At 59.7% G+C, this 24,080-nt stretch overlaps 4 protein-coding genes across 6 annotated transcripts in view; 1 reads left to right on the top strand and 3 right to left on the bottom strand.

The window, feature by feature from the left end:
- Positions 1 to 9,233, bottom strand: part of ZSWIM5 (zinc finger, SWIM-type containing 5) — a 112,455-nt gene extending 103,222 nt beyond the window's left edge. Inside the window, exon 1 of the mRNA XM_010582720.1 lies at positions 9,215 to 9,233. Within this exon, the coding sequence (XP_010581022.1) occupies positions 9,215 to 9,233 (19 nt within the window). The remainder of the gene's footprint in view (positions 1 to 9,214) is intronic.
- Positions 9,234 to 10,795: 1,562 nt separating this feature from the next.
- LOC104841202 (selenoprotein Pb-like) lies at positions 10,796 to 12,497 on the bottom strand. Its single transcript, XM_010582719.1, is given in 4 exon segments — positions 10,796 to 11,041; positions 11,706 to 11,841; positions 11,971 to 12,183; positions 12,289 to 12,497. Coding segments are annotated over 4 exon segments (804 nt in total).
- A 3,896-nt stretch (positions 12,498 to 16,393) lies between these two features.
- On the top strand, positions 16,394 to 17,621 carry HPDL (4-hydroxyphenylpyruvate dioxygenase-like). The gene has a single exon (XM_010582467.1). The coding sequence runs from the start codon at positions 16,394 to 16,396 to the stop codon at positions 17,576 to 17,578; it is 1,185 nt and encodes a 394-aa protein (XP_010580769.1). The 3' UTR covers positions 17,579 to 17,621.
- Positions 17,622 to 18,967: 1,346 nt separating this feature from the next.
- Positions 18,968 to 24,080, bottom strand: part of MUTYH (mutY homolog) — a 6,071-nt gene continuing 958 nt past the window's right edge. The window contains exons 1-16 of one of the 3 annotated variants that reach the window (XM_010582460.1): positions 24,011 to 24,031; positions 23,660 to 23,793; positions 22,756 to 22,795; positions 22,319 to 22,392; positions 22,141 to 22,182; positions 21,991 to 22,062; positions 21,672 to 21,785; positions 21,298 to 21,395; positions 20,879 to 21,023; positions 20,704 to 20,779; positions 20,444 to 20,629; positions 20,093 to 20,238; positions 19,717 to 19,869; positions 19,525 to 19,575; positions 19,106 to 19,252; positions 18,968 to 19,018 (exon numbers count right to left, since the gene is read on the bottom strand). In XM_010582460.1, coding sequence (XP_010580762.1) covers positions 19,148 to 19,252; positions 19,525 to 19,575; positions 19,717 to 19,869; positions 20,093 to 20,238; positions 20,444 to 20,629; positions 20,704 to 20,779; positions 20,879 to 21,023; positions 21,298 to 21,395; positions 21,672 to 21,785; positions 21,991 to 22,062; positions 22,141 to 22,182; positions 22,319 to 22,392; positions 22,756 to 22,783 — 1,290 coding nt within the window. In that variant the 5' untranslated portion in view covers positions 22,784 to 22,795; positions 23,660 to 23,793; positions 24,011 to 24,031 and the 3' untranslated portion in view covers positions 18,968 to 19,018; positions 19,106 to 19,147. Of the gene's footprint in view, positions 19,019 to 19,105; positions 19,253 to 19,524; positions 19,576 to 19,716; positions 19,870 to 20,092; positions 20,239 to 20,443; positions 20,630 to 20,703; positions 20,780 to 20,878; positions 21,024 to 21,297; positions 21,396 to 21,671; positions 21,786 to 21,990; positions 22,063 to 22,140; positions 22,183 to 22,318; positions 22,393 to 22,522; positions 22,706 to 22,755; positions 22,796 to 23,659; positions 23,794 to 24,010; positions 24,032 to 24,080 lie in introns of those variants that run through there. The other 2 variants (XM_010582459.1, XM_010582458.1) reach the window with 2 other exon arrangements.

The raw sequence follows: 24,080 nt of genomic DNA, 5'->3' as shown, positions 1-24,080 counted from the left end.
GGGGGGCGAGGGGGTGTCGAGGGCAGGCGAGCGCAAGGAGCTTGTGCTGAGTCAGGGGCTGCAGAGGGGCCCGGCGGGGCCGGACACGGCTCCGCTCCCCCGGAGGTGTCCGGCGGGAACCGGGGCCCGCTCCTGTGCAAGCCCTGCGGCCCCCGGTCTCGACGCCCAGCCTAACCCACAAATGTAGCGCCCAACCTAGCCCGCACATCACCTTGGGGTTTACACCGGGTAGCAGAGCAGACAGCAGCGCCCTACCCTTCAGTGGGCATCAGGGTTTGCTTTTTCTTTTAAAGCCCTGTGGTAAAGGTGCTCATCCCACACATCGCTGCAGCCTCTGTGGGTGCAGAGAAAATACCAGGTCCTGTGGCGCACTCGGCCTTTGGGAGAGGGGATGAAGGCAGCGCTGACTCCCAGGGAGCTCTGCTCTGCTCTTAGGTGGGGTTGCATTAAAGCGAGGTCCTTCTGCACACATTGCCTCTGAGGCGGCGCCCCAAAATCCAGGGAGCTGACTCCTCGCCAGCCTCCGCTTCAGCAGAGGGTGACAGCAGCATCCCTGGGACCAGCACAGCGCCGGGCTGCGGGGGAGAGGGCTGCTGCCCTGCCGGGGCTGGTCGTTTTGCTGCTGTGTCCAGCGGGACACCATCCCAGGCTTTACCCCAGAAATACATTCCCATTCTTTTGTCCTGTCTAATTTTAAGTGACAAACCTCTGAGGAAGAGCAGAGCTTGCAGATCTCAGAGGTCAGTTTTCTTGCTGTTATTCTCAGTGCTTTGAGAATCTAAGACCAATTCCTTTCTATCTGCAGTTCAGTCACATCTAGACCATTACCGGTTACTCCCTTGTTGCAGAGATCTCCTATTTACTCTTACTGACAGAGCAAGAGTACATTTCCTGGAATAACAGGGCGATGCAATTAGGGAACAGAAAATAATTATGCACCTCTGCTACGCCACAAGGTACCTCCAAGCCCAAGATCTCCTTCACAGGACTCGGAGGGAAGGAATCAGATCTCAGGCAGGTAGGGAAAGCAGGCAGAGCTACTGCAACGAGAGATCTCCATTTTAGAGAATAAGCCACATGCTAATCGATGAAGGTCAGGAAAAGGTTTCCCTTGAAGGCTGAGGTGTTCCTTGCTGCCTCTGGTCTTGTTCAAGATAATCAGTGCTAACCGGCAGCAGGGCCTGGCCTCGGGCAGCAGCTACACACAGATTTGTTTACATTTTCCTCAGGAATCACATCCCCATTTCTTTAACCCCGAAGGGCATTTCGCTCTCCGTAAGGGATTGTTGCGACAGGGAGCACTTGCGAGCACAGCATTTTGCCCATGACCTCTGCTCGCCGTAGTGGCGGCAGGACCTGGGGGGACCAGAAGGGCTTCGTCCACCTCTGCCCTTCCCTGGCTGTACAGAGGGACCTCGGGGGGCCATCCCAAAGCACCCTCCTGCCCCAAGGTAGAGCAGGCCTTGCTGGCAGAGACCAGTCCAGCAGGATCTTAAGCTCTTCCGATGATGGAGGCTGCGGGCTCCGGTCTTAGAGCAGCTCGACTGTCCGGGAGTTTCTGCTGGCACCCGTGTCTCCCCGCAGCCACCGGGTCTGCTCAGGCAGGGGGTGAGCCTGCATGAGAGCTCGGACACAGCACCCCAGCTTGTCCAGTCCCTCTGTCACCAGTCTCCGCAGAGCTCACCTAGTGACAACCTTGAGTGTCCTTACTTATGTCGTCCCCAGACGGTGCCAATAAAGAGGATTTTAGACTTCAGCCCGAGCAGGGATGTTATTCATTCCCAATGAGGTGACTTTTCACTGCATAAAACATATAATCCAGACTCAAATCAAAGCAAGGTCGGTGCAGTGGCTGGCCAGCCTATCTCTGGGGGGTTAGCATGTTATTTCAAAGACAAATCAATCTATTTTTCTTCTCCCTCTTCATCTGAACATTTGTTGCTCCCCATTCCTCCCCGTCTCTCCCTGTGCCTTTCATTACTGCCTTGAATTTCGCAAGGGGGGAGCTCTCCTCCTCCCAGAGAACACGGACAGACCTCTTCTCCCCGGGGAAGGATGCAAAATGTCAGCCTCCCGCCCAGCCCCTGATGCTGCTCATTCAGAGCCTGGAACCAGGTACATCAATAATTCACTGCATGCTTTCCTGAGCCCGGCCATTTGCTGAGCCTCTACCACTGGCAGCCCCGGCTCCCCTCCTGGCTTGGAGGCTGTTTGGTCGGGGTCTGCCCATGCTGCAACCCACCCATTCCAGCCCTTCTGGCCTGAGCAGTGGTGTTATTCATAAAGTGCTGATTTTTCCTGCTGGCCCCAGAAAGCATTTTATTTTGAGTCCCTGGCTAGAAAATGTACTGACCAAAGGGGCTGAAGCTCCCATGGCTCTACACTGCAGTTAGGCAGCCGTGCAATGGAATATCATGGGAAATTCTTTGGGTGCCAGCTCAGTCAGACGTCCAGCTTTAAGTTGCAGGTGCTGTGGGGCAAGAAATCTGCTTTCCTCTTGCTAGAAAGTAAATTCAAAAGCCCTAAAAAAGAGGGAGGAAAAGGATGCTGCTGAGATGCCCTCTGTGGCTTTCCTGGCCCCTGTGCTTTGTTTTGTGGCAGACAAGGTAAGTGCTGCTAGGTGCCACATCTCAGCCCACGGGCATGCCACCTCCTTGGCTGCTCCCACCTGCACACCCTCATATAGCTGCTCTCCTCCCTCCCCGTCATGCCCAAACTGCATCCTCAGCAGAAAGACTGCCTTTCCCTGGGCATCTTCCCCTCTCTTGGATGCTCCCGTGCCTCTTTAACATTGCTTTGACTCTGAAAAGTCACTGTTGTGCCTTCGCTAACATGGCTAACGCCGGCTGAGCCTTGCAGAGATGACAGCAGAGCTTTGCAAGACCCAGTGAGCACCAAGGAAGTCCTCTGATGACAGATGAAGATATACAAGAGCCGCAGAAGCTTTATGGCCAACTAACGATGGGAAAGGAGCTAGACAGCAGAGTGCAGGCAGCCACCAAGCTCTGCTCTGGCCACCCAGAGGATCTGCTGCTCTGAAGCAGCCGAAGCTGGGCTTAGCAGCAGCCAAGCTCCCTGCTACAGCCGCCAGCCCTAGGCACTGGTTGGAAGTGTGGCTGTTTCTGCCTTTCCCATGTTGCTGGTGCTGTTCAGAGCAGAGGCAGGAGGGAAAGGACACCGGGAGTAACGCAGCCTGCAGCTCCCCTGCCTTAATGCACTCGGGAGCAGAGGGATCTATTGCCCAGGACAGTTATTCCTTAGCAACCCTGTGGAGCCAATGTCTCTCCAGGAAGAGACAGAGAGCATTGTCTTATGAAATATTTGGCCTTGCAAGTAAGAGGAGGAATACCTTGGTTTGGTTGCCCGTGGAGTTGAGCACTATTTTTAGATTCTCCAGTGCCTAGTAAGGTCTCTGACAAAGCATAAGCTTGAGCTGGAGCTTTTTGCCATCAAACTGCTCAAATCCCCTGTGGATTCTCCACCGACTCATTAGCACTGAGTTATTGCTGTGCTCCTCTTTCAGCAGGGACTCTAATGAAGTTGCTTTTTGCTAGCCAGCCAGTTATTTTATGAAACTTTCCAGAACTGACAATCTCAGGGACCTCCTTCAAGTGCGACTGTAATTGTCTCTGTACTCCATCTCCCCTCTCCAAGCACAGGCTGAATTCAAAGATCAGGTACAGGATGGCTGCTCTCACCCTCACTTGGACACAGGAACAGCTCTGCTTGCCTGTATGTCCATGTATCTGCTCAGGGATGCGTAAGTTTAAAGCAGGAGATGATCAGGGTGTTGCAGCTTCTCTGCCCTTCACCTACTGCCAAGGGGGACAGCAATCCCCCAGAAAAACCTCAGGCCATCCTTGATCCAGGATCAAGGATGCCTGCACCCAGCACCATACCATGCCCTCCCCAGGGCACCCCGTGACACATCACCTCTGCCTGCCATGCACCGCAGGCACCAGGAGTTTGGACCTGGCAGGGCTGGGGGTCCTGGAGGACCTCAGTAGGAGGCTGGGGGGCAGTGAGCAGGGGGAGCCGGCAAGCCCTACTGCAGGGATGGGGTCTGTGGGGCAGGGTGGAGGTCGGGAAGCTCTGTCGAATGTCTGGAGAGGAGGCACCCAGGAGCAGAAGGAACAAGGAGATGGTCTGGGGCAGCAGCGAGGAAGGGAGAAAAATGGAGCGAGGTGCTCAGGCACCAGGTGTCAGGCTGGGATCGGGCAGACCCAGACTCCCCCTCGTACCCAACCAGAGAGTTATGGCTGTCAGGAGCTGTTGTTCCCTCTCTCCCACACACACATTACATCTCTGGCTTGCCAAGGCTGCCTTCCCTGGCCCCCATAAGATTAGCAAAGTGCTGAGCCTTGCCACAGAGATTTCTGCACTCTTCCAGCAAACACATTTGCTGTGCAGGCCAGCAATTAAGCATGGAGGAGCTGCTGGGCAAAGGCCCTCGGCTTCCAGGAGAAACGGTCGCCTCCTCGGCACGGAGTCTAAAAGCACAGAGTGCTCCAGAAAGTTACTGAGCCCTGTACCGGAGAGCGGCATCCATCCTGGCCGGCCTGGCTGCCGCGGAGCTGAGCTCAGCAGAAAGCAGCCCCCCAGCCGATCGCCCCCCTCTCAGCTGCTGAAGCTCCCTCCCCTTAATTAGAGATGCTAAAATAACCGGGGAATCATTTTGCAGGATACAAGAATATGGTGGCAAAAAGCGAGACGTAAACAATCCTCCTGTCAGCCTTTAGCATCAGGTCTGCCCTGGCTTCGGAGACACAAGCGGGTCGCAGGGTCCAGCCGGGTGGGAAGTCGGAGTCAGGCCAGGGCAGGGGCTCATCGCTCCTGCTCCCCTTCCCTGGGCAGAGGACCAAGGGTAGATCACACCATAACCCCTTTGCGTTGTCCCAACCTTTTACGCTCCACATTTAACACACTTTGCAAATGGTAATTAAAACGTAAATAATTGGGGGCGGGGAATGGTCTTCTAGGGCAGGAGGGAGAAATTAAACAGGTGGGAAACAACACACTGAACCAACTTCACTTTTTCAGGAAAAAAAGAAGATCCGTAAGGAGGAGAAGATAACATACAGATTCTGCGAGCTAAAAAATAATGCAGAAGAGGCTGAAAGCCGGGCAAATTCAGACTCAAAGAGAAGCTACAGAACCTTAGTGACGGAGCGTAATTAATGGTGGCACAAGGGAGAAGAAGGCACAAAACTTGGGCACCGGCTGCCGGCCCGGCCGGGAGAGGCTCCCGCAGCGTGGGCAGACCCGCCTGCCGCGGCCTCGCGCCACCTGCAGTGAGCACAGCTGATTGGCTGGGAGGTTACAATGCCCCATGGCTGATTGGCTGGCAGGTTACAATGCTGCGTGGCTGATTGGCTGGGAAGCTATAGTCTCACAGGGCTGATTGGCTGGTTGGCCACATCATTGGCTGCTAGTTGGCTGTGTGGCTTTATTACTGCATGCTGATTGGCTGGGTGGCAAGGGGGGGAGGAACTGATAAAAAAACAGCTCTGACAAAAGCCAAATAATTTCAGCCCAGTTTATAATATTTCTCCTCGTGCCTGGTCCTGCTGGTCTTTACAGTGGTCTGCACCATTTTGCCAGCTGCAGTCCCTCAGGCACCGCTAGGTCCACCACTGTCACATCTGCCGTGGGCCCAGGGCGCTGCCAGCAGCAGGTTTCAGGAGCCAGACTCAGACACCTGGAGCATCTTGGGCTGGGTCATTCCTTACCATCCATTTCAACAATTGATTCCAAAGTTATTTCCACAGGCACATCCACGTGGAAATAAAAGCCTCCAGCCTGGGACCTCTTCCATAGTAAAAACCAACGAATACCATTAACTCAGCTTTTGTCTTATAGTTTTATCATGGCCCTCACAGTAGCTGTGGAGCTGCCCACCCCCAGGTCAGGCTTTGTGTCTTTTTGGTAGGCATTGCAGTGCTCTCTCTCAGAGGCTGCTCCATGGGTTTGTCCCCTTCCCTCAGCTCCTTTACAAGGAGGTCAGGTATACTCCTCGTGAAGGATGCTCACAAATCTCAGCTCCCTGCGGTGCAGAGAGCCCAGGCGGGGACCCATTCGTGAGGCCAGATCCCAGTGCTGCCGTCGGCATTGGGCAGTCAGGACACAGTGGGACGAGGGGAGGTTGCACCGCGCCGACCTTCCCTTTAACAGCCCACCCATCCCAGCTCCCCTCCACGACAGCCTGTCCTCACACATCGCTCTGTGCGCAGGAGCCGGCAGCAGACGTCAGCAAAGCATCAGCAGAGGTGCCGGCAGTCCCGGCACGAGGCTGCGCCACTTGAAGCCACCCAGTGCAAGAGCAGGACGTGGCAGCTCGGTGCTGCATCGTGGTTTGGCTGGAAACCAAGCGTCATACCCAGCTTGTCTTGAGGAGACACAGGTGGAGAGAGACACGGCAAATCTCCCCTCACATGGCAGCGAAAAAGGAGTAGCTTGCTAGCTGCTTTCCTGGTGGGAGGGCAAGAGGAGGGGAGCCAGAATTTTAGCAAAGCTCCTGTGAATGCGTGGACCAGCACAGGATCCAGTCTCAGCCTTGGGCATCTGCGCCATCCTGCAAATCCATGTGTGTTGGGCTGGTGAGATGTGTCTCTCCTGAGGTGCTGGTTGGGCTTTGTCTGCTCACACTGGGCTCCTTTCAACCCTCAGACCAAAACCATAAATAACAGAAGCAAACTGTTGCCTCCATGCCATCGTCCATTGACAGAGAGTAAAGGTAGTGGCTAGAAACCAGCAGCACAGAGAAACAGCTGTTTTGTTCTTGCACAGCGACAGCCAGTCCATGCTGGGTGGACAAAGAGAGGAGGTGAAGCCACTCAAAGCTGGCACTGAGAGCATCTGTGCAGAGGTGAGAGCCTTGATATCCCATGGGGCTGGGGCTCCAGCTCTGCCTCCCCCAAACCACTCTGGACCCACCAGGAGGGAGGGAAAGAGGTGGGATGGGTCTCTTGCAGGTCAGCAAATGACCAGGGAGAGACTTGGAGGCCTTTGAAGGGAGGAGAGAGGATATGGGGGAAACAACGGGAGAGGTGAACCTGTTAAATGCACCTTTGCTCGAAAGTCAGAGAGGTGCCTCCACCCTCTGTCCCTGGGAACCGCTTTGGGGTGACTCTGCTCTCCCTCTGCCAGCAGATGAAACATGGGCCATGCCAAGCAACTGGGCTTTGAAAACCCAGAGACTGGGCTCTGTTCCGCTGGTGGCCTCATGCCTAGCCAGGACCCATGATTGATGCTGGGGAGGGAGATGGGAATGAACAAGGCCAGTATCTGATGCACTTCTTCAGCTCCCTCTTCACCAGCCTCCAGCACTGGTGGCCACACAGGGGACACAAGTCACTGGGGCTGGCTCATTTCTGTGGCTGTTCCTCTGCTCTGTCCCATCTCCTTGGCCGATGCTACACCGAGATGACTCTGGACCTACTCACCAGGGACATCAGCAAGTTGGCCAAAGCTGGGGATGATCTCTCCAGCCCTCGTTCCCCAGCTCCTAACCCAAGATGGAGATACATGGCTGCCATCCCCAGGCAGCAGTATTCACCCTCACCCCATAGAAGCAAGAGGGGCCCGGCTGGGCTGGACTTGGGGGACAGAAATGCAGCCGCCTACGTTTATTTTGCCTAACAACAGTGATCTCTCTGTATATTTTCATTCTGTTTTCCTAGGCTCAGCTGCCTCCTCAATGAAATGTTTCCAAAGCAGCCTGGCTTGGCGGCATGCCAGCCCTGGCTGCCAGATGAATGGGCGGAGGAGGAGGGACCCATTCCTCTTCTTGACACAGCATTGCTGCACAAGAGGCCTCTGTTGACATTAGGACTGGCTGTTCCCCCTCTCCCGAGAGGATCTGCCTGGCCCTCGGCAGGAGCAGCACACAGGGCCAAGGCTGCATGTGATGTGGGACCGGGATCTGTCCTCCTCCGGGGTGGTGGCACAGCCACAGACACCAGGGTACCAGGGCGCAGCACTGCCAGGACCTGAAGTCAGCCCCAGTTTCTTGCTCTGGACCCTCCCCTGTTGAGCGAGCCCCCCTGACATCTGAGCACTCCTTGGGGGTCTCTGACTCCCACTAACAGCATCACCCCCTGAGACGTCAGCAGTGTGAAGAGCCTCCAAAACACCTCTCCTCCACCCCACTAGGAGCAAAGATCTCCCTGAACGCTGCAGGAGTGCAGACACCAACACAGGTTTTGCAGAGCTCCAGGTCTCTGGCACCTTTCAGGAGGGAGCGATGCCACGGGGGCCCCAAGCACAGCACCCCCAAACCCTCCAGGCCTTTGGGCAATAATATATGGAGTAGCATCGGCTTCACCCTAAACCCTTGCCATTACTCAGACATGTAGAACTTCACCCAAATAAGTGTCACAGGTCTTTCCCCTGCCTCAATTTCTCTAACCAAAGCAAAATACCAACCCAAGCCTTCAGGGCTGGAAATTCATCTGCTGGGAGATAACCAAATGGTAGCAGTGCAGCACAGTGCTGCTGGACTAACCACCCAGCACCAGACGTGATCCCTCTATCTGCCACTGCTAATTGCAGATTCGGTCATCAGCAAGGGAATGCAAATCCCTGTATGCCCCACTCATCACCTGTCACCTCCTTGCCAGGGACACCTTTAGGACCTGTGCAAGGAAAGGATGTGGAATTTAACAAAAGGGCTGAGGAAGCATCAGAAGGCAAAAGAAAGAGATAAAAGCCATCAGCATCCTTCCAGTCTGCACATCTTCCCCCTTGCTGGCTCCCCTGGCATCTCCTGCTGGTGGCCAACACCCAGCTGAGGACTAGAGGCTGGGTCAGAGGAGCACCCAGCAGCACGCTGCAGGGACACAGACTGCTCCCATCAGCCGTGGTGGGGAGACGGCTCTGCCTGGATCTGTTGGAAAAGAGGCCAACCACGCATCGATAAGATGAATTAGTTGTCTCAGCAGCACCGGCAAAATGAGCGAGAGGAGTGGAGCCCGTGAGGCCCGGCCTGCTTTGTTTCAATTACAGCAGCTGCCAGAAGAAAAAGATAACCTCAATATTGATGGCAGGAGCAGCAGACAGAGGTGCCCTTGTGGGCTGCTGGGAGCAGGTAGAAGAGGAAGGGGGAGGAGGAGGAGGGGGGAGGGAGCAAAAGAGATGGAGGAAGGGGAGCAGGGTCTCAGCCAGCACCCCATGGGAGAGCCTAGCTGACTCCCCCAGGCTGGTGAGAAAGACCCACCTGATCCCGTTGTCCTCATCCCCACGAGAAACAGCTCCTCTTCAGCCTGGGCAGAGCATCCCCCCACAGAGACAGGGTAGAGGGGTGCAGAAATTCAGCTCAGAGCATCGTCAGCAGGACATGCACCACGCATGGCACTGCATAACGCTGAGCAGAAAAAAACATCTCTTTGCTCCCCACTCAGGTTGCAGGGCCCAGAGAGGAGATGGAGAATTTAGGGGAGGCGTTGAGTGGGGCTGTGTGGGATGATGGACGGAGCTGGAGTGAAGGGGCTGAGACAGGCATGGGGGCTGCCCAGGGTGCAGGCAGGCATGACTGCCTGCCAGGGATGCAGCACCTGACTGCTTGAGGGCTGGGAGCTCCACAATATGCACGCAATGGGGACTGGTCTGGGCACTGGGGACAAGATGCCCAAGATGACTTTGGACTGCATGTAGGAACTTTGACCCTGGAACGCTCAGGGCAGGCACCCCAACATCACACCTACAAGCCAGAGATCGAGGTGCCATGCCAAACTTCCTCCTGACAGTGTAGGGTTAATGACCTGCCCTGGGGGGGGACTAAGCCCTGGGTTCACACCCTGGCAGGAGGTAAGGTATGAAGAGATGGGGTCTCTTCGGTCTTCAATCCCTTTACCTCCAGGCTTCTGCACAGGGGAATGCAAATCACCACGGGCTGCTGCTTCACGGGGTCCACATCCAGCCCCAAGTCCCTGTGCCCAGAGAAAAGCCCATGGCCAGCCTGGCGCTGAGTGAGCCTCCCACCCTCTCTGGGGAAGGGGCCCCACCAGAGGCCAGACTGAGCAGGGTTCGCTTCACAGAGGTTTTATTCGTACTCTGGATACCCGCATCGCCCTCCCATCTTGCTTCTCCCCCAGGAGAGACCCCAGGATCCTCACCCCCTTCCTCCCAGGGCTGTGGGCCCTGGATACAGCCCCTAGGTCTCCAAGAGGGGACAAGGCCACCATCTTGCGGCCACCCATCACCACTGCACATACCCGTGTGCAAGGCCTGGAGGGTCCCCAGGATGTGACAGCTATGGGGGTACAGGGTTTAGACCATGGGGAGCTGCAACCTCCCACCGTTCCTAGTGCCCCCATCCCCTGGGATTACATCCTGCGGGGCACACACTGTCCCTCCCCTCACTCCCCAGCCAGGACACCCAGGGGTGCCAGGACACCCAGGGGTGCCAGGATGGGCAGACCGTGCCGGTAGTGCTGCTCCCATCCCAGTTCTGGCCCCTCCACCCCTGCTCTGCTGCTCCATGCAGTGTCAGCCAGCAGTGACCAGGGACCTCCCGGTTTGCACGGCAGGCTTCATTGAGCACAGAAAGGCAGGCAGTGGTAGAGGAAGGCTCAGAACTGAGCCCTGGGGCTGAAAATGCAGCACCTCGGGGAGTCTGAGGGGGATTTTCATCCCTGGTCACATCGTGGGAGTACAACCCACGTGGGGAATGCTGGAGGGGGTTGTTATTCCAACGCTGCTGGTGACCAGCAGCACAAAGCAAGTCCTTCTGTGCCTCTGGGAAGCAAGTTGACGTGGTCTGCACACTACTGGGTTCCGCGAGGCTGCCCAGCCTGGCTTAGTGCTCATTTCCCTCCTTCTGCTTCTTCCCCTCGTGATGGGGCTGGCTGTGGTCTCTGTGGTGGTGGTGAGTGCGGGTGGCAGGTTCGTGGTCCCCACTCGGGTCTGTGGCTCTCTCACTGCTGACCTCGTGGTGGTGGTGAGGATGGAGGGGGTTGTGCTGGTGGATGGGGGTCTCTGACTCCTTCCCCTCTTGTTCGGGTAGCGGGCTCGGGGTTACAGGGACCTCCATGGTACTGTTAGCCTGAGGAAAGTAACAACACAAGGACTGGTGCAGTATGTGAATGCACACAGAGCCCCGCAGTGAGCCTGGGAGAATGCCTGTGCGCTGGGATGAAAGCAGACCAGCATCCATCATACACAAAGCTGTGTGGGTTAGAGCAAAGGCTCTCCAGCCTTGACCTAGTGCACAGGGAGGACAGGAGAGACTGGACCACATAGAGCACAAGCCTCTGTACCTACATCCCTTGGCTCAAGCTGTCTGTGGTACGGGGAGTTCCTGAGACAGGAAAGGGACTTTGCATTTGATATTTCTAAATGGATTTTTCTTCTAGGAAGTGACTAATTGCCGGCTGAGCCCAGAGCTACATCCTTTTCTTTGCTCTGAGCTTGCCACCTCTGGGTCCACCACCTGCCCCTTTCTTATAGCAGAACAGCCAGCAACCCTGGTTAGCTTTTCCAGACCTGGGCTATGACCCCTTTACTCTGTTCCTTCTCAGCCTGAAAGCTCTGATCTATTTCACTGCCCTTATTCCAGACCTTTCGTCACCTTCCCTCTCAACCACGGCCAAGGGCGGCTGCCAACTCGGAGCCTGTCCCTGACGTGAAGATAAGGTTGGTTTTTTCCTGATGTGCAATCCCAGAGGAGAGAAGGAAGCCTGGCTCCAGTCAGCATCCCTGCTCCGTACCTCCTGGGTGGCATTGGGGTAGAAGGAGCAGTTGCCGCAGAAGTCCTTGCTGTGGGTGAAGCGGATGGCCGACTCCACGTAGGGGAAGTGGAGGAAACTGTAGGGCAGCTGGATGTGGAAAGCCAGGCGGCCGCACCTGCGGGGAGAAGCCATGGCCCGGCTCGAGGCAGGGGCACCCCAGACCAGCCATGGGGGAGCTTTTGGAAGCCCACCAAATGCTCCATAACCCCCCAGGAAAGCCTCAGCTGTGATGGGGGACACTCACCGGTCGTAGATGAGGAAGTCGTCCTTGTCACCCCCCAGGACCTGCCAGATGTCGGGCTCCTCCGGCTCCGGCTGGAAGACGGGGACGCCCGGCGGGGCCTGGCGCTCCAGCTCCCTGAACATGGCGCGGGAGAGCGGCGCCTTTTCGTTGACAATCATGTAGCGGACGTCGACCGTGCCCTGCCGGGCCAGTCTCTCCTGCAGGCCCCCGAGGCTGCAGAGAAGGAGGTGCTGGGGGGGGGGGTGCCGGGTTGGGGGACCGCCATGCCGTTCCCCAAGATGGCAGGGCCAGGTTTGGGGTAGGGAGAGCAGGGCTCACCTGTGGGCCTGCTGCAGGCAGAAGTGTCAGCTGGCCTTCAGCAGGGCCACCACCGTCACCTGCCCTTCTGCCCCTGCCATGGGGCTCAAGCCGTTGACGCTCCATGCCGGCGCTTCCTGGCAGAGCCGGCTACTGTTGGCCACCCCCTCAGAGGCCAAGGCCGGCCCCAGCCCCAGCCAGGCAGCCAGGGCCAGCACCAGCAGCCCCATCCCGGACCCCTGGCCCTGGTGGGGGGAAACAGGGCGTTGATCCCCCACCACTGGCCTCTGCCTCCCTTCTGCCCTGGGGCTTGACCCAACGGGGTCCTCCCAGCCCCCAAACCGCCTCTCTGCACCCCCCGCTGGGGCAGACAAACAAAGACTGGTGAGCAGTGTTGGACTGGTCCCAGCACGGCACTGGGAGCCGGGACCCTCGTGCCGGGGGGGGGTGGGTGAAGAAAAGGGGATGAGGTGAGGGGATTGGGGTGCCCAGCTCCTGACAAGCACAGCACCTTCGCCGCCAGCTTTTGTGGGCACCCACTGCCACAACCCGGTGCGCCGGTCTCCCCCGGTGCTGAGGCATCCGCTCTGCACATCGGGGGGATGAAGGTCCTGCCCCCCCATGGGCCTTCTCCACCTCCCTGACTCAAAAACCAACCCAGCCCCACCTGGGGGTCTGTCTTTGCCCCAGAGATGGGCAGGGATGCAGCCCCCATCGTCTCGGCCACCAGTGGGGAGTCACTGGGACAGGGATGGTTTCACCTTCAGGTCACCTTGAGAGTCCTCAATGCCCCATGAAGTGCTTGAGGGGCACACAGAGCCTTTAACCCCCCTGCCCCCAATATCTGCCTGAAGTCCCTTCCTGCCCCAGCCCCCAAACCCTGCCCACCCCATGATACACCCTGTCCCTCTGGGATGTAGCATATTTAATGGTCAGGGGAGGACATGGGGCTGGGGGGGATGATCCAGGGAGGTGGGGAGGGAGCAGGGGGGTGCAGGGTCTGGTCAGGATGGATGTACCCCCAACCCCCAGCCCTCTCCCCCGCGAGAACGAGCCCTCAATACCGCACTTCTCCTCACTGCTGTCCTCTGGCCAGACCTCACTCCCAGCCCCAGCAGCTCTCGGCAATGCCCAGCTGGCCCTGGTCTCCCTTTTATCTCCTGTCCACTCTCCCCGCCCAGGAGGGAGGAGAAGAGCCTGGCTGGAGCAGCGGGACTGCTCCCCGGCCACCACCGCCTGCCTCAGGGGACGGCAACAAGGCAGGCACTGTCCCCCTCGGTGCCACGCGGCTTCGGGGTCCTGCTGCCGCAGCCCAGCCAGAGCCATGCTGGGGCAAAGCAGTGCCTGGTGCTGGGTTGGTACAGAGGGTGCCAGGCGGTGCTGCGGGGGAAAGGCGGGCACAGACGCTCGAAGATACCCCACGGGCACAGGAGGGTCAGGGGCATTGCCAAGGAAACCGCTTGCACCAAAGGGTTGCAGGACCGTGGGGTGACATCAAAAAGTGCCATCCATGCACAAGGTACTGGGGGAGCCACCAGGGCAGCCTCTGCCACCCTGCAACCAAAAAGATGGGTAGATGGGTACCTGCTCCACACCCCTGGGGTGCCAGAGCTCCCTGCCCTGCGAGGTGCCACCCCAAAGGCCGTGCTGTCCTGCCACATGGTGCCACGGCTGCTCTTGGGCCACGCTTGGCCCCAGAGCAAGCCCCCAGTGTCCAGCCCTGCGCCTCCTGCCCGGCCCCGTGCTGGGGGTGCTGTGGTGGCATGAGGAGCCCGTGTTCCCTTGGGAAATCACAGCGCCGGTGGATTCCAACACACCACCCCAACCAAACAAGAGGAGCTCACCGCTTTGGCCACACACGGACATCTCCGCAAATATTTGAGCAGTTTATCGTACCTGGGCTCTGTACAAAAACATGATAAGGCAGGGAAGGGCAGCAGACACAGACACAATGGGGGCAGCGACACAGTCCCGGACACACAAAGAAGGGGGGGACTCGTCCAAAAACACCCACGAGCAGCAGGGAGGGAGGGGATCGCTGCTGGAGGGGCTCAGGGATGTCAGTGAGGATGTGGGGCCGTGGGTTGGGATCGGGGAGCAGGCGCAGCTGCACAGGGTCAGCCTGGAGCAGACCCACGCCGTGACCAACGCCAGACCCCCCACAGAGCTGTGTCCCCCCCGCCATCTGCAGGCTGCTCCCCCCAAAACCCCGCCAGGTACCCCGGGGAACTGTGAAGCACCCAGCACGGGCACGTACACCCCGCTGCATGCCCTGCCCCAAAGGGATTTGGGCTGGCAGGGAATGACCCAGCACAGACACCAGCCATTTCATCACGGGTGGCAGGGGACCCCCAGCCACCGCCCGGCAGCCGGTTCCTCTTCTCCCTCTGCTCATCCCCGAGCGGTGCCCGCGGCGACCAGCGTGGGCAGCTTTTCGTTCCGCAAACACAGCCCGGCACCCCCGGGGTCGAGAGAAACTTTCGGCGCCCGCAGCGTTTGGCAGCCACGCGTCCCCGGCTTTAAAGCTGCCCCGGCAGCTCCCACGCCGCACCGGCACTGCCCCACGCCGCGTGTGCCGGCCCTGTCCTTGCCCAGGATGGCTCCCACCAATTCCTCCCGCCAGGGAGAGCTTCCCGGTGGCCGGGCAGGTTGCCTTGCAGCCTCCCTGGCATCGCCAACCCCTTTTCCCTGTCCCGCCATGTCGTGTTGCGTGCCGGGGAGGAGCGAACTGAACCGCCTCTCCGGGGCCGGCCCCTGCCCCGGCATCCCCTTCGCCTGCAGCCTTGACCCCGGTGAGCCGCAGGCCGAGGGCGAGCCGAGGGCCCTGCAGGCCCCCCCCCGTGGGTGCAGGGGGTGGGTGGCGGGACGGGGGGGTGACGGGGAGGGGGTGGGAGCAGGGCCGGACCGACGGTGATGGCGGACCGATGGTGGAGCGCCGCGGGGGGAGGCAGGGAGGGCTGTCCCCTGCCCATGTGCTCGCTGGGGCAGGGGCTCCGGAAAGGATCTCCCTTCCCCGGGCTGGTGTGGAGCAGCTGAGGGTCCTAACGGGGCACTGCGGGGTCCCCTGCTCCCCCGTTGGCAGGCAGGGGTGCCCGGTTGCAGCGCAGCCTGCCCCCCCGTCCGCCCCCCCCCCAAGGCTGGCAGAGCCCTGTGCCTGCCGGCGCAGGGGGAGCTCGGTGCACAGCCCTTCTCCGGGGGCAGGTGGAAGGAAATATTTAAGCAGGCGCCCTGCTTCATATTAAAATGGAAATATTAAGCGCACCGCTGTGGGGTCCGGCCAGGGCAGCTGGTGCGTGGCGTGGGGTCGGGAAACCTCAGTGGGATGCTCTCGAGAGGCGATGCGGAGCGCGGTTTTGGACAGAGCTTTTTTCTCCCTTCAGTGTGACGGGTATTTGGGTGGGGAGGGAGGTCACTTTTCCCGCAGCGTCCCTCCTGTTTCGCCCTCTGTGCCCCTAGGGCAAGGTCACTGCCCCAGGTAGCTCCACGCTGTCCTTGCTGGGGAGGGGAAGGGCACACCAGCCTGCCGTCACCCCGCTGCTCCCCCCGGCCGCTTGTGGGACACCGCTGACAAGCGCTGGGGCAGCACAGGAGCCTTTTAGCTGTAACCAGTGTGTCGCTCCATGTTTACCAGTCCAACCTCCGTGTTCCCGGTTGCTGGTACAGGACATTTCCCTCCCCCGCAACCCTTGTCCCCAAAGTCTTGCTTACACACGCAGCACGCTTCCCTCACCCGGATTCCCCACTAACCTCTCTGCGGCACCCTTGAGGGACACACGGGTCCAGAGGGGACCCGCTGGGCTGCAGCCAAGGCTAAGGGCTTTCCTCCTCTGCAATCCCAGGCACAGGCGTGGGGCAGGGCAGCGTAGCGAAGGGGTGGCGGGACAGCTCAGCCTCCTTGGGCAGCTCTTTGCAGCTGGTCCCAAAGGTGGGTGCCCTTGCACAACGCATATTGGCCTGTGAGACCCATTTATTTAAAAGACACAAATTTAAGGGGTGCGGCTTTACACGCACGTGCATCTGTGCGTGCAAATGCACTCGGGCTCTGTGCAAGGTGGGGGAATGGCTCCTTCCTGCGCCCAGCAAGCCCCCCCTGACCCCGTGCGTCCTCCCCGCAGCCTGCCCAGCCATGGCAGCCTTGCTGAGCCGCCCCTGCTTCATCTCCCTCCACATGCCCTACAGGAAGGGCTGGGCCCAGGACCTGGCCAGCACCTTTTGCTTCCAGCCGGTGGCCATGCGGGAGACGCCCCGGGTCCGGCAGCTGGCCTTGCGACGGGGATCCGCCATCTTCCTCGTCAACGAGCGCCTGGTGCCGGGACCTGCCGACGCCTCCTCCCGTGATTTCCTCTACGATGTGGACCCCCAGCCCACCTTGGGCACAGCCTCCAATGTCTGCTTTGAGGTGGACGACGTGCCAGGGCTCTGCAAGCGGCTGCAGAGCCGGGGGTGCTCCCTGCCGGTGCCCCCCACCGAGGTGAGGGATGACGGCGGCTCCGTCACCTACGGGGTGGCAAGCTCCATCGTGGGCAACATCAGCCATACACTTCTGGACCGATCCCGCTACCGGGGACCCTTCCTGCCTGGCTTCCAGCCCATTCAAAGAGCCCCCTCGGCCACGGGGGACGGGATCAAGATCACCCATTTCGACCACATCACATACGTCTGCCCACGGGGCGGTACCCGGGCGGCTCTGGACTGGTACCAGCACTGCTTCGGCTTCCGCCGTTTCTTGCTGAACCCGCAGGAGAGGCCAGCCGAGGGGTATGTGCTCGGGGGGCAGGGGGTGGGCATGCTGCTCCTTGCTCTGCAGAGCGCCCAGGGCGCCCCGCCACACGGCTGCAAGCTCATCCTCGCCGAGTCCCTCTCGAAGGACGGCACCAACCAAGTCGACACCTTCCTAGAGCAGCACGGCGGGGCTGGGATCCAGCACGTCGGCCTCCGCACCACCGATATTGTCACCACGACCAGGGCTTTGCAGCAGCGGGGTGCACGGTTCTTCACACCCCCTGCCACCTATTACAGCCAGGGGGGCAAAGCGGAGGAGATCCGGGTGGCCGGGCAGGACCCCCACAGGCTGGCAGAGCTCGGCATCCTGCTGGACACCACAGCACCTGGGGACAAGGGCCGGCCGGGCACTGATGCCGCAGAGGGCCCTTCCCAGGAGTATTTGATGCAGATCTTCACCCATCCCATCTTCTCCGAGGAGACCTTCTTCTTGGAGCTCATTGACCGGCGGGGAGCGCCAGGCTTCGGGGAAGGCAATATACAGGCACTGTGGAAGGCTGTGCAGGTCTATATGGACCAGCAGCAGTAGTGGCAATGCTGCAATCCTCCTCCCTCAGCTCCCCATCCTCTCCGGTCCAATGCTAAGGCAATAGGTGGCTGTAGAGATACCAGCGGGTGCCTGCAGCATGACCCAGGTGGGCAGGGACCAAGGGATGTCTCCAGGTCAACCCAGAGCCAACTCAGTGTGGGAGCAAGTTGCTCAAGGCCAAGTCCAGCGGGCTCTGAGCATCCCCCAGGGTGGAAGGTGTTTTCTCCCCCTCCCTGGATTCCCAGTGATTTACTGACCTCATGTGCAGAACTTTCTACCTTAGTTGTATCTTAATTTAATGAGATTTGTGCCTGCAGCATGGCCAAGGACACCGCAGGCACAGTAACACCCCCAGACGTAGGGGGATGAGGGGCTGTCAGCGGGGAGTGGATAACCCGGGGGCCATGGACACGGCCACTTGTCAACAGTTACCACCCAGAGCATGGCTAGCCCCGGTGTGGGGCAAGTGATGGCCTCTTGCTCCTTGCAATTAAAAAATTAACTTGCAAGCGCTGCTTTGTTTTTTTTCTCCTCCCATTTAAGATGTGCTGAGTGCCAGGCAAGGATGAAAGGGCCCTTTCTGCCCCTCAAGGCAGGCTGATCTCCAGTCCTGCAGTCCCTAAACTGAAGCCACATGCCCCTTGCACACACCCCAGGACCGGCCCTCGCCCCTGCCAGCCCCTGGGCTTGTGCCTTTGCAAGGCTTCTGCTGCACATCACAGTTAGGGAAAGCCGCAGCATGAACACAGTGAGGAACAGCCTGATGGAAAAGGTAAAAAAGGGGGATAAAACCCTACAAAGAGCCCAGGGAACGCCTGCTCAGCCCCACAGAGGAGCAGCCCACAGGCAGGAGCTGCGCAGCCCCGGGGGCTGATGCCTGCCCTTGCAGGAGATGCGCTCTGGGTGCATTATTTGGGGTCACCGGCAGTTAATGCTCAGCTGAGGGGTTCATGAGTGCATCAACAAAGAAACCCCTGCTGTTTCCAGCCCAGATGTAGGGATCCTGCCAGCCATCCTCACACTGGACCACAGGCTGCCCAACACCCCAAGCTTAGCACAGTCCAACAGAGGCAGAAAGCCACTTTAAAAACTGCACATGCTTTAGATTTATTATTAGAAAGCCCGTGGCTCAGGTTCAGTAAAAACAAGTGTATAAAAAGGGCTATGGGAGGCTGGGAAGAGTACACCAGCATCCACAATTGCCGGCTGGTGGACGAGGTACAGGTGGGCAGCCAGGTACAGGGCTGTGGGAGTGATGTGGCCGCAGCCTTCCTGCTGCTGGAGAGAAACCCCTGCTGCCATGAGTCCACGATGCTGGAGCAGTGGCTGTACGGGGCTGAATAACCCCAGGAGGGCTCCAGCCAAGGAGGGAGGGCAAGCCTGGCTCCAGGCCATGTCAAGGTGCAACTCCCACGGGGGAGCTGGGGAAGCCAGTGGATGCTGCAAGGAGTGGGAGACCATTATAGGGCCATGTACTGGACTCAGCAGTATGGGGGACACCATCCCCACACCATGGGCGGGACTCACCACAGCATGAGTCTCTGGTGGTCTCATGCATGGAAGGTGCCATCATGGGGCAGTCTGTGCCTGGAGGAAGGCGCGGAGGGAGAGCTGTGTGCCAGGGCAGGTGCTGCCTGCTCCCTGTGTTTTTGCCCCCCGTTTCCGCTTGGAGCCCTGCAGGAGACACGCAGCAGGGCTAAGCTGAAGCCCAAGGGCCCCCACAGCCTCCAGGAATCCCCTCTGGAGCAAGGGGCCCCTGGTACTGGGGACATCCAGGGACAATGCCAGCCAGGCACATCCCCCAGACGCAGCCCTGCCCCAGGCTGGGGATGTTCCTTGGCCTGACCCCAAACTCCAGGGGGGCTCCAGCACCACACACCAGAGGCTGGCCCACAGCAAAAGGGAGCAGCTCCTGGGCTCCCCATACACCCTCCAGCGATGCTCACCTTGCCAGGGCTGCTCTCCTTCCCGCGCTGCTTCTCATGTGCTTTCAGCACCTGAAGGAAGGACAAGAGAGCCCAAAGCTGAACAGCAGCCAGGTCCTGGAGCCAGGACAGCCTGCAGAGGTTGGGGGGATGCCAGAGGCTCTCCCAGGAAGACACAGGGAAGAGAGGAAAGGCCCAGGTGCCCCTCAGTACCTTCTTCATGGCTGTGGACACAGCTGAGGCATGGAACTCCTCCTCCGTCACCCAGCGGGATGGGGACAAGGCAGGGTCCAGCGTCACATCCCTGTCCAGGGGCAGGGAATAGACTACATATGTCTGGTGGATGTGAGAGAAGATGTGGATGACCTGTGAAGAGATGGGTAGGCATATGAAAAGGGCAGCTGGCAGGCAGCAGGGGATGCACTGCTCCGTTGCCCTACAAGTGCACTGAGTCTGCCAGGGCTCTGAGGAGTGGGGAAAGGCTTGGGAGGAGTGACAGCAGGGAAGGAGGACCCTTTTCCCCCCATGCTATGTCCCCCATGGCTGAGCACGGGGGGCTCACACTGCATCCGTCTGGCTCCAGGCTCACCTCTCCGATGAGCCGCAGGCTTCTGGCTGCCACTGGCTGCCCTGTCCAGGCATGGAGGTGATCTGCCAGTGCCTCCCTCTGCTTCTCCTCCTGCAGATCCTGAGCCAGCGTGAGACTTGGGAACTCCCAGAGCCCAGCCAGGAGACCTGGGGAGGGGGCATGACAGGGATGTGAGCTGGCAAGGGGCACATACGGGGACAGTGAGCCGCATCACAGCCCCGAAGGCCTCCTTTCCTCACCGCAACAGCAAGTGCATCACCGGTGCATCCCTCTCCCAGGCTGCTCTGTCCCTTGTGCAGGTGGGAAAGGGCCGCGTGGTGCCTTCACCCCCCTCCCACCCAGCCCCATTACCCGAGCTGGGTCTCTGCACGATGAGGTACTCTGGGGCCCCACGGCAGCCCCTCCGCTCCAGCACACATGTGGCCGTTCGCACTGCCCGCAGCTGCTTCTTCGCTGCTTTCCGGGGGAAGTTGGTCACCCCCAGGCTGCTGTCCCATGGCTCCACGGCTGGGGGGCACAGGGGACAGCCCCCAACACCTGCAAACACCCACATAACAGTTGCCATAGGGTCCAGACCCAGAGCTACAACAGGGATCTCCCCACACACTTACCACAGTCCTCAACATCAGGCACTGGGGTGGGTTTTCCAAACAGCTTCTGAGAGGCGAAGGCCAGCTCCTTCTCCACCTGCAAGGGGGGACAGGAATGAGGACAGGCTCATCCACCAACCCACCTTGTCCCCACACATGGCAACCTCTCAGGGCCAGACTTTGGCATCGTACTTACCCTGCTCCGTGCTCGGCAGTGCTGCTTCACGGGGCACTCCCCGCACAGCGGGGCCTTGGGCACACACACAGTTGCCCCCAGCTCCATCAGGGCTTGGTTAAAATCCCCTGGGCGGCTCCTGTCTACCAGGGCATTGGCCATGTCCCTGGGAGAAACAGCAGTGAGCGGCACAGGGTTCTGCAAGGAGAGGGCCCCAGGACCTTTGCCTGCCTCCTGCCTCTGAGGGGGGATGCTCCTAGATAAGCTCCTTTCTCCACCGCTCCCAGCAGCACCAGCTTCCCACGAGCTCCTGCACCCCACGCCTCTCTCCCTTTGCAGGCTCAGCTCCCCATAGCTCCCAAATGGTCCTGCCCTCAGCCACCAACAAGCACAGCCACGATCGCTGCAGCTCAGGAGTGGGGACGGAGCATTCCCCTTACCAGAGCCGGTTGACGACGGCCGGGCTGCTGGAGTCGGCACCGATGCACCGCAGGCGGCACAGGACCCGGATGACGTTCCCATCCACAACGCCGGTAGCCTGGGACCAGGAGCTGAGGTTACTGCGCCAGGAGGTGCCCGTGCTGCCGGCAAGGCAGGGAGCTGGGCTCCTCCCAGGACGGAGGGGGGATACACACGAGGTTGACCCACAGACCAAGCTGGATGGGGGGTAAGATGCACCGCAAAGCAGGGGAGAGCCAGAGCCAAGAACAGCCCTGGGGAGCTCCTGGCTTGTGAGACCTGCCAGCAGGACCCTGCCAGGAGTGGGGCTGGGTGGCAGAGAGGGGAGACATGTTCACTGATGCCCAGCTCTCACCTGCCCGTACGAGATGGACGCAATGGCTCCTGCCGTGTATCGGCCCACCCCTGGCAGCAGCTTCTGTAGGTCTTCAGCCGTCCTGGGCATCTGGCCGGCCAGCTCGGACACCACCTGGCAAAGAGGGGACCGAGGTCAGGGGAGCAGCCGGGGCGTGTGCATGCAACTCATCTTACCCATGGTAAGATGGGATCCCAGCCTCTGTAGCCTTGTGCCAGCAGCACACAGCCCCAGCGATGCAGGGCAGAGGTGAGCCAGCACCAACCCACGGGCCGCAGAAGGTTTTGGAAATGCCTCCCATGCCCCAGCATGAGGGCACCTTCCTTGCTGCCTCCTGAAGACGCTTCCCTCTCGAGTAGTAGCCAAGTCCAGCCCACAGCTCGTTCACCTCCTGCTCCAAGAGACACGGCACGGTGTTAGATGAAGAGCCACGAGGGCAGGGAGAGCACCCGGTCCCAGCAACGCTCACCTCCAGGGATGCCTGCGCCAGAGCCTGCAGCGTCGGCCACTTCTGTGGTACAGAGGGAAGGGGACAAGTCAGGGACAAGCAGAGCTGTGCTCTGCAGCTGGGGATCTGCCACAGAGCAGCGGACAAGGTCTCCAAAAGGAGCAGCCTGTGGGCACAGGACTCTGTAAGGAACAGTCACCTGCATCCAGCGGTTGTAGTAGTCGATCACTGTAGCCACCTGCGTCTGCTGGAGCATGATCTCAGACACCCACACTGCAGGAAGCAGGGTAGGGATCAGAGCAGAGGCACCGACACCACCCACACCCCATGCCGTGGCCACGTTAACACTGGGTACAAGCACTGCACCAGCATCCAACCCATGGGACCCCTTCCTACCCCTCACCTGCCCCACATGCTGCCCCACAGGAGCTCCCTCAGGCCCAAAGTGAGCTCTCTGACCACCCCAGTGCCTTGCAAGGGGGGGGTCAGTGGCTCTCACGGCTACTCCAGGCAGCTTGTTCCAAGGATGGCAACTGAAGCCACGTTTCCTCACGAGGCCATATTGCACATCCGTGTCAGGGGGCAACATGCAGCGGGGCACCCCACACACACCAGGGTGCAGTCCCTGCTCCTCACCTGCGTACGCCCGTCTGTCGGCATCCATCTCAGCTGCTGCCTGAAAAGGGAAGAAGACGGACTATAAGAAGGAAGGTGACACAGGACCCCACCACTGAGGGGACCTGCATATAAAATAATACCGCTTGTGGTGTGTTTTGAACACTGTGTAGGAATCTGCAAAAAAAATATTTCCCCTAAACGTTCAGAAGCTCTGAGTTTGAGTTAATCAAGTGACAGCCAAAGCACCTTCCCCCTGACGAAGCACAAGGGATGTCACACATCTCCCACAGCGAGGATTCACCTTAGAAGTTCAAAGATCCCACCAGAGGAGCTGTCCCAGACCCAAGCCCCTCTGCACGGGAAGCAGTCGCAGGCAGACGTAAATCCCACAGAAGGGCCATGCAGTTCCCAGCACGGTTCAGACAGACTGATGCCCACCCCCAGCACCCCAATCACCGCCTCGCCGCTCATTGCCAGGCTGAGCACAGAGCAGGTAGGAGCTCCAATAAAAACGCTCGGCAGGCTTAAAGCAAATACACGGAAAAGCTTTTCCACGCAGCGCTCTCTGCTACAGGGTACCACAGAGGCAGGAACAAAACAGGTTTAAAAGACAACTAGACTAAATTTACCAGAGAAAAGTACTCCTGGTTGGAGGCTACGTTCGAGAAGTGTGGTTTCACCCTCATGCCCTGTTTTACTCTTCGTACCTACGGGCGGACTACAGACCGCCCACCACGGAACGGCCAGGACTAGCTGGGAGCACGCTCCCCTTTCCAACACCGTCTTCCACTTCCATGCAGCTAGGGATCCGTCGCGTAGGGAAAGACACCGCGGTCACCTCAGCAACACCCCCTTAAGGCAGAGGGACTGGTTCCCGCTACGGCAGCCCTGCCTCCCAGTACCTCCCGGTACCTCCCCTTACCAGTGTCCTCCAGGGAAGGTCCCGCTTGCATTTGTCGTACCAAGCGAGCAGGTTCCCGCGCAAGTCCTCGATCTCAGCCGGGTCGCTGAAGAGATGCTGGGCGGGCGGCGGAGCAGGCGCTGGAGCTGGGGCCCCTGCCCGGAGAGCAGCGCGGGGTCAGGGCACGGCGGGGGATGGAGAAGGGCTGCGGGGCCAGAGGCGGGAGCCCGACAGAGCCGCTGCCGGCCGGACGAGCACCGAGCGCCGGGCCTTACGAGGACGCAGCGAGCACCGGTAGCTGCCCGGGTCTGGCGGCCCCCTACCCCGGAGAGGACACCCCACGCTCCCCCCAGCCCCCCCGCTACCGGGCACCTCCGCGGGACGACGCGCCCTTCCTGCTCTGCCCCGCAGGCGGGGCCGCCCTCCCGCCGCTCCGCCGGAG

Source organism: Haliaeetus leucocephalus, unplaced genomic scaffold (genome assembly GCF_000737465.1).
Source record: "Haliaeetus leucocephalus isolate CR32 unplaced genomic scaffold, Haliaeetus_leucocephalus-4.0 Scaffold848, whole genome shotgun sequence".
NCBI lineage: Eukaryota > Metazoa > Chordata > Aves > Accipitriformes > Accipitridae > Haliaeetus > Haliaeetus leucocephalus.
This window is presented reverse-complemented; position numbering and strand designations above follow the sequence as displayed.

Bases quoted from the DNA above. Each gene is read 5' to 3' on its own strand.
- HPDL (XM_010582467.1), top strand. From the start codon at position 16,394: ATGGCAGCCTTGCTGAGCCGCCCCTGCTTCATCTCCCTCCACATGCCC.